Below are 13,938 nucleotides of genomic sequence, written 5' to 3' on the forward strand. Positions count from 1 at the left end.
ATTTTACACTTTTTTAACTAACTTATTGGTCGGAGGTTAATTCAGAAGCACTGAAAGGACCCGTCCTAATCCATCCGGATGAAATCCGTATCGATTATAAACGATTCACAATAGTTGATTACATCGCGAGGTATTTGACCTCTATATGATACATTTTACAAACATTGCATTCGTTTTTGAAAAGACAATATTTCATTACATCGAAAGTTGACGGTATGCCTACCATTTCATAATATATATAATTATAATTGACTTAATATTAATCTTGATGAACTCAACGACTCGAATGCAACGTCTTTTGAAATATGTCATGAATGACTCCAAGTAATATCTTTAAAATGAGCAATTGCACAGCGGAAGACTTCTTTCATACCTGAGAATAAACATGCTTTCAAATGTCAATCAAAAGGTTGGTGAGTTCATTAGGTTATCATAAATAATCATTTCATAATATTAATAGACCACAAGATTTCATAATTCCATTTCCCATAAACATACGTCCCATACATAGAGACAAAAATATCATTCATATGGATTGAACACCTGGTAACCGACATTCACAATATGTATATAAGAACATCCCCATCATTCCGGGATCCTCCTTCGGACATGATATAAATTTCAAAGTACTAAAGCATCCGGTACTTTGAATGGGGCTTGTTGGGCCCGATAGATCTATCTTTAGAGTTCGCGTCAATTAGGGTGTCTGTTCCCTAATTCTTAGATTACTAGACTTAATAAAAGGGGCATATTCGGTTTAATAATCCAGCCATAGAATGTAGTTTTGAGTACTTGTGTCTATTTCGTAAAACAGTTATAAAAGCAGCGCATGTATTCTCAGTCCCAAAAATATATATTGCAAAAGCATTTAAAAAGGGAGCAAATAAACTCACCTAATGTATTTTGTAGTAAAAATATATATAACGACATTAAGCAAGTGAACAATGCAGGGTTGACCTCTGATTCACGATCCTATATCATTTGTATATTTATTAATATACATAATTGTAATCGAACAAATATATTATTATTAGTGATGACATTGTTATTTTAATAAATTTTGTGTTCCATTGATATCTTAAATTTATTTATTTTATATATCTTAAATAACTAATAATATAATGATAGAATTAGGTTATATGTTTTAGATATGCTTTTATATAATCTAATAGTCATTTTAATAATAATATTTAAAAAAATAATAATAATAATGATAATGATAATTCTATACAAAAATACATTTGATAATAACTTTATTGATACTAATTCTAATGAAACTCTTAAAAATGATAAAATGATAATAATAATAATTTTTCGTTCGAATCATAAATTACATTATGATTTTCAATCATTAGATCTTATAATTACATTGGTAATCTAATTATACCACCTTTATATATTCTTAATTATATCTTAATTATCTTTAACTGTAAGCACATACATCCTAATACTTCCTAATGTTAATCATTTTCAATGTCATATTCAAAATCATAATATAATGATAATACTAATAACAAAAGTGAAGATGATAACTTTTAATTATATTGATTCTAATAATGTTATTCATAATAATAATGATAACAAGCATAATAATACTAATACTTCATAACAATAATAATAATATTAATACTAAATAATAATAATAATAATAATAATAATATTAATACTAAATAATAATAATAATAATAATAATAATAATAATAATAATAATAATAATAATAATAATAATAATAATAATAATAATAATAATAATAGTAATAATAATAATAATAAAAATATATATAATGTTTATACCTTTAAAGGCCCAAAAATATACAAAAACTGCCCAAGCCGGGACTCGAACCCGCGACCTCTCGCATACCCGACACCTGCCTTAACCAACCATCCATCCTTACATTTCTGTTTTATAACCCTGACTAAAAATTTATAACTCGATTACAATGGTCTCCTTCTTCTTCATCTCTCAATCGACTGGTACTCATTAAATCACGACAGATGAATAAACCCATTACGTTTTCAGATTTATTAGTAAACAGAAAGATTTAGCTGATTGTTTAAATGAATCAAAACAAAGCGAACATATCCTCAGAAATATCGAATCATTTGTCCGCAAGAGTTTGGAGTCAGAAGCAAGGTATTCGCTAAAGATTTCAGCAGGTATTGAATCATTTGGATTCTTTGAAGTCAAACTTATTCTTTGTGATTTGTCCCCGGCTTTCTTCCTAGTTTCGCATAATCTGCTTTTCGGTACTAAATTTTCTATTGAATGTTTCCAATATAATGATACACAGGAAGCACAAGGAGGTATATAATTTCGGACAAGAATATTTATGAAAATATCCTCAGAAATATCGAAGATATTGATGATGATATTTTGGAATTTCTAAGTTCGATGGTTGATGAGGAAGATTTTCCGCAAGATTTTAACATGAGTACGGAGCAAGATATTCGTTGAAGGTTTCTTCGGATCCAGAATTACCTGGATCCTTTGAATATAGGGTTTGGTCCTTGTATTTGTCCTTGGTCTCCTTCGTGGTTAACTCAATCCGTTTTCGAGTTCCAACTTTTCTGAGCTTTTCCAACATACTATTCTTTATCATCAAACTTTCGACGATTATGGTTGTTTACGGTTATCTATAGTTTCTGCTGCTTCATTCAACTTTTTCAACATTCAGAGTATTAATTCGCAGACTGGGTGCTTTTCAGAATTTCAGAATGAAAGATCATAATTCTAAGAGATAAATGTTATACATATAACTATTGATGTTTATATGCTGTGAGTTTTCAAAGTACAGATTGCTAATTCCCGGTAATTGGTATGGCAGTTCTCGTTACAAGATGCAGATGAGTATATGATAGGGTTTCAATGATAAATATAATGATTTATCAGAGAGTTTAAACAAAGAAGCAACGAGGTTGCTGGTACGTCTGCTGGTAATATGGTGTAATATAAAAGCTTCCCCGGTAACAATAAAAGAGTACGCATAAATATCAAGGTTATAATAAGGTTGTTTCGAACGAAAAGTCGAAGTTGATTTGCTGGAGGTGTGACAAAATTTGCTACTTTGAAAGGAATTACCAAGTTATTTTGGGTAATAATAACACTAAAGGAATTAGCACAACTATGTGTTAAACGTTTACTCAGTTTCCGAGAGTTTTTCAGATGCATAACTAAATGCATCAATCTTTTCTCCCGTACACGAAGTGCGGTTGATTCATCCTATCGATTGAGGTGTTTTCATGAATCATGAAAGGTTTGAACGCAGATTGTAATTATGATGATACGAATGGGGTTTAAAATGAAATCAAGTGGCAAACTTGAAGAATTGTTTAGTTTCATATGTTATAATCAATATTTTAATTTATTTTAATTGTTCAGTGATGGTAGTCCACAGTTGATAGTCCACAGTAACAGTCCAGTAATTCATATATAGTTTAATATATAATATTCGAATTAATTAATACGTGTCGTGACCCGTATACGTCTCAGACTCGATCACAACTCAAACTATATATATTATTGTAGAATCAACCTCAACCCTGTATAGAGAACTCAATCATTACTGCATATAGAGTATCTATGGTGATTCCAAATAATATATATAGATGCGTCGATATGATATGTCAAAACCTTGAATACGTGTTCCGATATTTAAAGTGCGTAAAATAAATAATAGAAATTAAATAACGATAAATAAAGTGCGTAAAGTAAATAACAGAAATTAAATAACAATAAATAAAATTGCGAGAATTAAATTGCGATAAAATAAATTGCGATAATTAAATTGCGATAAATAAAATGTAATACGGAAATAACAGTTAGCTAGGAACAGTTAGCTAGGAACAGTTAGCTAGGATTTTGTTAGCGTGGATTCTTAATAAAATTTCATATTGTTAATTAATCCGTTTCTAATCAATTTTTATTGTGTCCATTATTTCTTCATTATGCCACTTGTTGGATTCTGATAGGTCAAAATCCAAATATGTAATTGGATGAATATGGTTATTCTGTGGTGAACGGATACGTATATCGGTGGATGTAAGTAGGATAGTATATGACTGTTGAAACAGATTCGAAGAACGTACAATGTAACTTATTAATGTGAAATTTAAATATTCCTCGGGTATTACCTACCCGTTAAAATATTTTCATCATTAACAGTTTGTACAAAAGAATTTTTAATTACAATCTTTATGAAAATATATATACATATATATTTTCTTCAGATATAATCATGGATTTAATGAGTTAATATGATATTAAACTCATTTGGTTTACCATTAGAACTAGAATACATAATCTCTAAAACATTTAGATATTACTTAATCGTCATGAAGAACGAAGATAATCGATGTAGAACGATACGTAGAACGATGATTATACTCGAGGTACATAATGAGATGTTGAGGCATGGATTGTTGATGGTACTGGTGCTGTTATTGATTGTACTGTTGGTGCCGGTGATGTTGCTGAAGCTGGTACATTTTGCACCATATTCTCCGAATTGATTATTCGAGCGCGAAGTTTGTTGACTTATTACTCCAGAATGATTGTCGGTCGGAACGAGCGGATGAATAAGGTTCAGAATTGTGGATAGAATATAATCTTGTTAAGTTACCCCGGAAATGAGACTGAAAATGGTGTCTCGAACAGGTTCGCCGGTAAACGCTTCAGGTTCATTGTCAAGAGGTGAATTCGGTTGGTGGAAGGGATCATCTTCTTCGCGTCTCCATTGATTAAGTCGACTACGAATGTATCAGATGAATTGGGAATGGCTGATTGATTGATTCATTCTGGTGACATCGCTTTCTGAGCTTAGGTGAATATCCATGTCGGAATAGCTGTCGGAATAACTATCGGAATAGCTATCGAAATCTGAGGGACTCGAACTGGTTGCAGGATTCATCTCGTACGATCATATGAAGAATTTTCGATAAGAAATAGATTATAGGATATAGATTAGTACCCTGCAGTACATAATTTACATATGCATATATAATACTAAAATCGCATAAGTTACGGAGGAATCTACGGAAGCTGTCAGGCATCGGTAACAATAACAGGTACGTTAAGATATGAATTAGCAGGTATGCTAAGATATAAATTTTTGTCTATACACTAATCATGCAATTAATGCAATAAGATGTGTCTAGACTAAGGATGATAAGCAAGTGATTCTCTAAGAATGATAAGCAGGAAATTTTCGACACAACATGATAAGCAAAACTTTTGACATGCAGACACGGTCAAAGTCCAGACTCACTAATGCATCCTAACGACTTATCAGTTAGACACACTAATGCAGACCTGGTTCGCTAAGACCACCGCTCTGATACCAACTGAAAGGACCCGTCCTAATCCATCCGGATGGATTAGGACGGGTCCTTTCAGTATTCCCGGGTCATCACAAGTATCCCTCTATCTAATGAACATTGAGAGATAGAACTTTGTTTACTCTTTTTTTACTCTTAGACTACCCGTAGCGGTGAGGGGCGTGTGTTGGTGGAATGAGTTGCTTTTTGCAATTTTTTGATGAGTAGAACGAGTGAGTTTTTTGTATGGAGTAGTGGTGGTGTGAGTTTTTGATGTCGGTTGTTAGTGCCATGCTGATGTGGCATTATATTTTCAATTTTTTTGTTATATTAATGTTTTTATATTATTCATAATATAAAAAGACAATTAACTTAAATACCATTAAATAAAACAATTGAAAATCCTAAAAACGAAAAAAAGAAAGATAATTAAAAAAAATACATAATTAAAAATCCTGGAAAATAAAAAAGACAATAGACGTGAAATCGAAATCCCTAAATTCTACACATCCGGGGGGCAGAAGTCTTTCATTTGGCTACGAACATACTTTTTGATATTTTGAAGACATATCACATCTTCGAGTTCTTCCATTGTTGCCGTTGATCTTCCCAACAAATCAATTTGTGTTAACGTGATTTGCATATCAACATAATAATTGAATTTATCAAGCGAAGCTTTCTTTCTTTCGGCCACACCGGTCATTTCGTCCAAAAATTCATCCACCCTTGAAGAATTCTAACTCTTACCACGGGAAGACATACCCGCGTCCGAAGAAGCCTTTTTATTTTTGGGTGAATGAAGTGTTTGGAGTAGAATTTTTTTTTAGAGTTTTTGAGATGAAGAAGAGTGTCTAGAAGTGGTTTGAGATGAAGAAGATGGTATAAATTTAAAATAGATGGTATAGATTTATATAAATTAAATAAATTTTTTTTATTAATGTTCAAACGGTCCATTTGGGCCAACCAACCAAAAATCGCCACATGTTATTCCTGCCCGTTGCAAAATTCGTGAGATTCTCTCCCAAGACCCACTTTTTTTTTTTTAAACTTCCGCCCCACTACAAGAGTTAGGGGCGTAGGATTGGTGCCACATTGGTTTTCACGGGCTCGAGATATAGCCGATACAAGGGTCTTAGAGTGTTTTACTATGAGTAAAAAAATTATTTCTCTTTATTCTAGAATATAAGAACGATTATTATTTACATTCGATTTTACCTATACAAACTTTATACGGAGTATAAGCCTTGCAATATCAATTCAACCCATACCCTTGCAATAACAATTGACCCGAAATTAGAGAAGCACTTTTGCAAAGTGGGCACGTTGCCATCCATTATTGCGTTACACATTCTCTACTTTTCCTTTCTTCTTTGGTTATGATTGAAACAAGTATTCTTTACGCGTCGTCTCCCTTTTTATTATATTTTATTTTTATTATTATTAAATTTTAATTTAATCAAAACTAATATAATAAAATAATACTCCGTAATTACTTTATATTTTTTTAATCTCATCCTTTACTTTAAGGGATGATTCTCACACAATTTTTTTGATCCTCACACACTAATTGAGTATTATTAGAAGAGTAAAAGGTTAAAATAGGTGTGTGAAGATCAAAAAAATGTGTGCGAGAATCATTTCCCTTTACTTTAACAGAAAGCCTCCCTCAAATAGACAAATACGGATTAATTATTTATATATATTTTTATATCAATATATTAATTTTATTTGATTATTGAATATCTTTTTTAATCACATTAAATCAAATGTATTTAGTCCAAAAAAGTAAAGAATAGTCATACAAGTTTCTTAAAACATTCCATATACAAACTCCGTTAAACCCTCGCCGTTCATCGCCGCCCCCAAACACCACTTCCGACAAACAAACGGCGGATTAAATTCAATCATCGCCGGCAGATCGAAACTTATAACCACTCTTCTAATCATTCATCAACAAACTAATACAAACATACAATTAGCGCATACACTAGAACCAGTTAGTTATGGACTCGCCGGAACAACGCCGGAAACGGAAACGGTTATTGAAGACAACAAACTTCCGTCAGTTTCCGCCCGTAAGATCTATTCTCTATTTTTTCGGTTTCTTCGTTTTCTTCTATCTTCTTTTCCGGCGACACACGGTGGCGTTTCATCACGTCATCACACTTACTAGGTTTTCATCGTTTTCTAGTTATCAAATTGATTCCGTTAGTAGTTTTTCAAAGTTTAATGAGGAAAATCAGTTTAAAATTGAAGCTAGGGTTTCATTTCCTGATCATATTCTGTTATTAGTTACCGGAACCGCAATTAAAATCGGAAACAAATTAGAATGTGTTTACAAAATTCACAATTCGGATCTGGATTCGGATCCGGATACGGATTCGGATATAGGTGATGGAGTAATTGACGGAACGAATGTATTGTCGGTGGAAGAATATAACGATAACGGATTTTTAGTCCGTTGTCCGTTACCTTCTGTTAATGATTCATCGTTGATAGGGTTAAAACGACGTAGTTTAATGATCAGTGTCTCTGAAGATAAACCGCTGAATTCGTGGGAGAATTTAGTGTATGAAGCGGTGTTGGATGGGAACACTAACACTGTATTAGTGTTTGTTAAAGGTATTAGTCATAGGCAGGATAAAGAATCCGACCCGACCCAATTCAGTTGTCATTTCGGGTTAGGGGAAGGGGAAAATGGTGCAAAATATATGCTTACTTCAAGAGCTGTTACTGCAGCTCAAGAGGTTGTTAGGTGTGTTTTGCCACGAAGTATTTTAATGCATCCGGAAAAAGCTCTTGGTGTTCGGGCTACTGTTAGTTTTCGAATGCCACGTGTACGTGGACGGGCTCGTCGGGTTGTTTTGCCATCTGTTGCGAAAATAGCGAGTTTGGGATCAAGTCAAAACGTTGAGAAACATGAGCTTTGTGTATGCACAATGTTATGGAACCAAGCCCATTCGATTCGTGAATGGATAACGTATCATTCTTGGTTAGGTGTTGAGAAATGGTTCATTTATGATAACAATAGTGATGATGATATTAAAGATGTGATTAATGATCTTGATTTCGAGGGGTACAATGTTAGCAGACATGTTTGGCCATGGATCAAGACTCAAGAAGCAGGGTTTTCACATTGTGCTATGCGGGCCCGAAGTGAATGCAATTGGGTTTCGTTTATGGATGTTGATGAGTTTTATTACTTCCCTCATAACTCTATGAATGAATTTCGGGGTCAAGGTTCACTCAAAACGCTCGTTTCAAATTTCACAACATCGTTATCAATTGGAGAGATCAGAACATCTTGTCATAGTTTCGGACCTTCAGGTTTAACCACAAGACCTAAACGAGGAGTCACGGTTGGGTACACATGTAGGCTACAAAGCCCAGAAAGACACAAGTCAATCATTAGACCAGATGCACTTGATACGACCCTAATGAACGTGGTACACCATTTCCATTTAAGCAAAGGGTTTACCTTTAAAGACTTACCTCAAAGTGTTGCAGTGATTAATCATTACAAGTATCAAGTGTGGGAGGTTTTTAGGGCAAAGTTTTATAGACGGGTGGCTACGTATGTGGCTGATTGGAAGGATAATCAGAACGAAGGGTCAAGAGATCGAGCACCTGGTTTGGGTACCGAAGCAATCGAGCCACCTGATTGGAGGCTGCAATTTTGTGAGGTATGGGATACTGGTTTAAGGGACTATGTTTTGACTAATTTGGGTGATGTGTCAAATGGAGTTTTACCATGGGATGGTAGATCTATGTGATATAATATGGGGTATATTGATATTTGATAGATTGTTTGATTCTTTGAACCAAGCTAACTTTGTTTTTACGAAAAGAGTGAGTAGCTTTTCGAATTGTTGTACTTGGTTTTTCTTGTTAAATGATGTATCGTTCTTGTAAGTAGTATGAAAAGGTTATGAAATTGATTGTTTCGAATCATTTTACGAAAGTAACAGTGATACAAACCTATATTTTTCATTCGCATTAATTTTTTTGTTTATCATTATTATGTTCCATTTTGAATCTCATTTAGTTTGGTTTTTTGGGGAAAAGGCTACTGGTAGATTAGTAGGATATCAGTTTGTAATTTTCAATTTTGTGATAGACTTAATGTAATTCATTTTCTTGTGTTGATGAGAAAACAATGGCGCCGGAAATAACTAAACTATAAATTGTAGAAACAGAAGTATCCTCTGGGTTTTTCATAGTCGGTCGTTATCATCGGGAAACCTTGAAACCCTAATATTACAAAAGCCAAATCACACACACGACGATTGAGACGGCCGCGGTGTTAGTGAGGCAATAAATTACAGTCGGAGGAAGTGGCGATGGTTGCGTCGGAGACGATGACGGCGTAAGCAGATGGTGCAAATCGTTAGGATTCGTAACAAAATCAAAATCACATACACAATGCTGGACACGAAGACGGTGATTGTGAAGGAGTGGGTTGGGAAAGCGAGGGTAGTTGTGTCAGAGACGGTGGCGTCGAGATGAAGGAAGTCGGAGAGGAGGGAGGCAATAGTGACGGTTGCGTGAGAGATGTGGAGAGAAAAAAAAAAAAAAGCAAGGCTTGAATCTAGCTCAGGAGTAAATAGAGAATACAAACTTAAGTAGCAAATCCAGCCAAGTTCACCCGAACCTGTGTCCAGGCCACTCTCAACTATTATATAGGATTATGTGTTCATAAATTGACTATTGAGCCTTTCATATGTTTTATTCCCCATGTGATACTTTTAGCACAATAGGGGAGTGGATGACAATTAACATCCTATCCGATAAATGGATAAATATATGTATATGTATATGGATATGAATAATTTTTTTTTTTTTTTTTTTTTTTTTTGAAAGGCAAAGAAAAGTTGTATTAAATATTAAAAAAGATACTATCTCCGTCTCATTCCATCCAATATGTCAGTATTCCATTTTGGGCTGTCTCATTCTGATAGTCCACTTCCATAAATAGAAAGGAAAGAAGATATTTCATTGGTGGATCTAGAGAGATAAGATATTTCATTGGTGGAGAAATGAAGTTAGTGGGATTTTCTAAAACTGCGTGTTTTTTGTCTGTAGACTATTGGAATGAGACGGAGGGAGTACAAATTAGGCATATGAGAATATGCCAATACAAGCAACAGACTAGCAACAGGAAGATTACAAACATAATAAGGCGAAATGGATACTACAAGATTAAGACATTGGCTAGCCTTTATCATCAAACGAAATTGGGTTGATAAGCCATTGTGTCCAAGAGAATGACCCGATCTTTGCTCTATTGGAAATCCACTCGAAAGATTTTATTTGAATTTCATTTAGAATCATTTACTCTATTGGAAATCCACTCGAAAGATTTTATATGGATATGAATGTTTAATCGATTGAATATGTAAGGCGATTTTTTAATCTATGAATGAACTTGATTTTACTCGAAATATATATTGCATTATTAAAATTTCCATCCCACAAACATTCTTACCTGAAATAAAAATTATTATTAAAATTGATCTATTATCTATTTATTCTATTTGAAAACAATTTTATAAGTGTTTACATTGTGAATGATTGACAAATGTAAGTAAAACATTTTTTTTTTTTTTTAAGGCAAATATCATTATATTATCAATATAGAACATTACATTGATCATACATGTGACAGCATGTAGCTAGAAAAACTATCTAGGACTATACATTGAAACAGAAGATTGAGTTTTGACATAATGCATAGCATGAAACAACCATAGTATATCTCAAATTCTCCTATTCGTATCATCAAACGTGTGACGACCCGAGAATTTTCGACCAAATTTAAACTTAATCTTTATATGTTCCCGACACGATAAACAAAGTCTGTAATGTTGAAATCTCAAAATTTTGAACTGTTATCATATATGCAAATACCCTTCGACTATTCCCGACGATTCACGAACCATTAATTGTAAATGATTGATATATATATATATATATATATATATATATATATATATATATATATATATATATATATATATATATATATATATATATATAGTAATTATTATAAATTAAAATATTATACGAGTTAATTTATTTTGTAAATAAAATAATATATGATATTATTATTAAAATAAATCTATATATATACGTAAGGTATATTGAATGTATATTTATATGGTTTCGAATTTATTTAGTAAACGATAATAGCACTCGATCGATATTAAACAAGTTAAATTCGAACGTATGTGATTTTAAAATAAACGATGATCTGAAAATGAGTTTTACAAATTTTAGACTTATTAAAAATGTATTTAGGAACTATTTGTTGAATTTGAAAACTTTTTATATTTTACTTTTGGTTGGGAGTGAATAATTAATGTAATTTTTTGTTTAATAGTTAATGACTGAATTTTATACCATAATGACCAAAATAAATAAAGCTACTTAATCTAAAAATATGGGATTTTTCCGAATACTTCTATCCGCCACTGATCAACGACGGAGTACGAAATTCAGCCCGTGAAAGGCGACGGCTAATATTATCACACGTTTATTATTCATTTATATTATTATAAATATCCCTGGTGACCCGTGAATTGATTTAACATATAATAAAGTAAGTGAAAGGTACTCTGTTTAATTGATGATTGAATTAGCTGTCGATCTATTTCTGTATAGCTCACAAGAAACCACTTAAAATATGAATGGTTACCGTGTTTAAACTTTTCATTCTTTAAAAATCTCTTTTATATATACATATATGTAGATGTAGATAGATTCAAACCATTATCACATTCTTTTCTTTCTCACTACCGTCACCTTCACACCAAGACCACCACCTTTCGACCACTATGAACAACCATCTTTCTATCTCGCTCTTTTTAAACGATTTTGATCAAATTATCATCCAAACCACAACCATGATTAACGAACACCTTGTTACTACCACGCTATTTCCGTCTTCGGTTTCATTCGTTTACAACCACCACCACAAATCAACCACCTTCACGAACTTTTTCTCTATATAGATACATACACACGTGCATCCACCATCCCAACCCACCATTATAAACCGTAACCCACCACCTGCGTTTTCTGTCGAGCACTTAACCATCACTAACGTATCCTCCATCTACAAATCACCACCATCTCGTCCACTTCAAACCACCTTCACCACTCTTGATAACCATCATCAACCTTCTTGGATCTCCGGCCACCACCCATCAAACAAGGCAACCACCTACACCATCGGCACCCCACAACTCCACCACCATCGCCAAACACCACAATCCCCCACCACCACGACAACCAACACTTTTTAAGCTGTTGTTGCACTCCACTGTTTCTGTCTCAGAACAGTAACGGTAACATGATGATGACGATTTTGAAACAAGAATTAAAGATGAAGATATGATACACGATACGTGATGGAAGAGATGGTGATTACGTAGATGATAACGATGTCTGCCACTTGTTGGTTTATATAATAAAGATAAAGAAAAGTGACTAGATTTCCACTAAATAAATACATGTTTTCTGTTTCCCTTACGAATTACAAACTGAGAAAAATACTTGGACCGAATTTGTTGTTGGATCGAGAGTAAAGTTGGGCTGCAATTTTTCCATTGGGCTTGTATAATTCGCTGCTGGGTCGAGGCATGTTGGGCCGAGTACTTGCTATTCTAGTTGGGCCGAGATCATCATAGGGTTGCTGTTGTTGTCCGATGTAAGAAGATGGAGGAGGAAAAACGGTGTTTATGGGTTAAATGAATTTAGGTGTCTTTTTAAATAAGAAAAACACGATACAGTTGGGTGGTTAAGGATGTTATCGTTATTCAGGAGGTCATGGGTTCGAGCCCCGGCGGTGGCATTATTTTTTTTTTTACTATTCTTTGAGGTAGTTAATAATAATAATAATAATAATAATAATAATAATAATAATAATAATAATAATAATAATAATAATAATATTATTATTATTATTATTATTATTATTATTATTATTATTATTATTATTATTATTATTATTATTATTATTATTATTATTATTGTTGTTGTTGTTGTTGTTGTTGTTGTTGTTGTTGTTGTTGTTGTTGTTGTTGTTGTTGTTGTTATTGATTATTGTTATTATTATGTTAAAATTAATGATATGATTATTATAATTATTAAGTAATACCATTAAATATTATTAGTATTACTATTATTACTAATAATGAATAAATAATGTAAGTATTATCATAATAATTATTATTATAAATATGATTATTATTATTATTATTATTATTAATGTTATCAAACATAAAAAAATAACACAAACTATTATTAATATCATTAGTATTAGTATTGGTATCAAATTATAATTATTAGTAATATTATTATTATTATCACAAATAACATTATCATTACTATTATCAGTATTATCGTTATTAATAAAGTTATTATTTTTAGTAACTCACTAAAATCAAAACTATCATTTTTTTGTTAACAAATAAATAATTTTGTATATAAAATGTATTTAGTACATATACTATAACTATATTAATATTACATATAACTATATATTAACATTATCTAGATAAATAATTACATGTAACAAACTATTGATTTTCAAACATAATAATAAATATGTATATATACATACAA

The 13,938-nt window shown here is 32.2% G+C and overlaps 1 protein-coding gene across 1 annotated transcript; it reads left to right on the plus strand.

The window, feature by feature from the left end:
* The first annotated feature begins 7,111 nt into the window (after positions 1-7,111).
* Positions 7,112-9,234, plus strand: LOC139847541 (glycosyltransferase family 92 protein RCOM_0530710-like). Its single transcript, XM_071837220.1, has one exon. It carries the CDS (start codon positions 7,317-7,319, stop codon positions 9,084-9,086), a length of 1,770 nt encoding a protein of 589 aa, XP_071693321.1. The 5' UTR covers positions 7,112-7,316; the 3' UTR covers positions 9,087-9,234.
* The last annotated feature ends 4,704 nt before the right edge of the window (positions 9,235-13,938 follow it).

The sequence above is a fragment of the Rutidosis leptorrhynchoides genome, chromosome 5 (genome assembly GCF_046630445.1).
Source record: "Rutidosis leptorrhynchoides isolate AG116_Rl617_1_P2 chromosome 5, CSIRO_AGI_Rlap_v1, whole genome shotgun sequence".
Classification (NCBI taxonomy): domain Eukaryota; kingdom Viridiplantae; phylum Streptophyta; class Magnoliopsida; order Asterales; family Asteraceae; genus Rutidosis; species Rutidosis leptorrhynchoides.

Coding starts and splice junctions, on each gene's coding strand:
- LOC139847541 (XM_071837220.1), top strand. CDS start 7,317: ATGGACTCGCCGGAACAACGCCGGAAACGGAAACGGTTATTGAAGACA.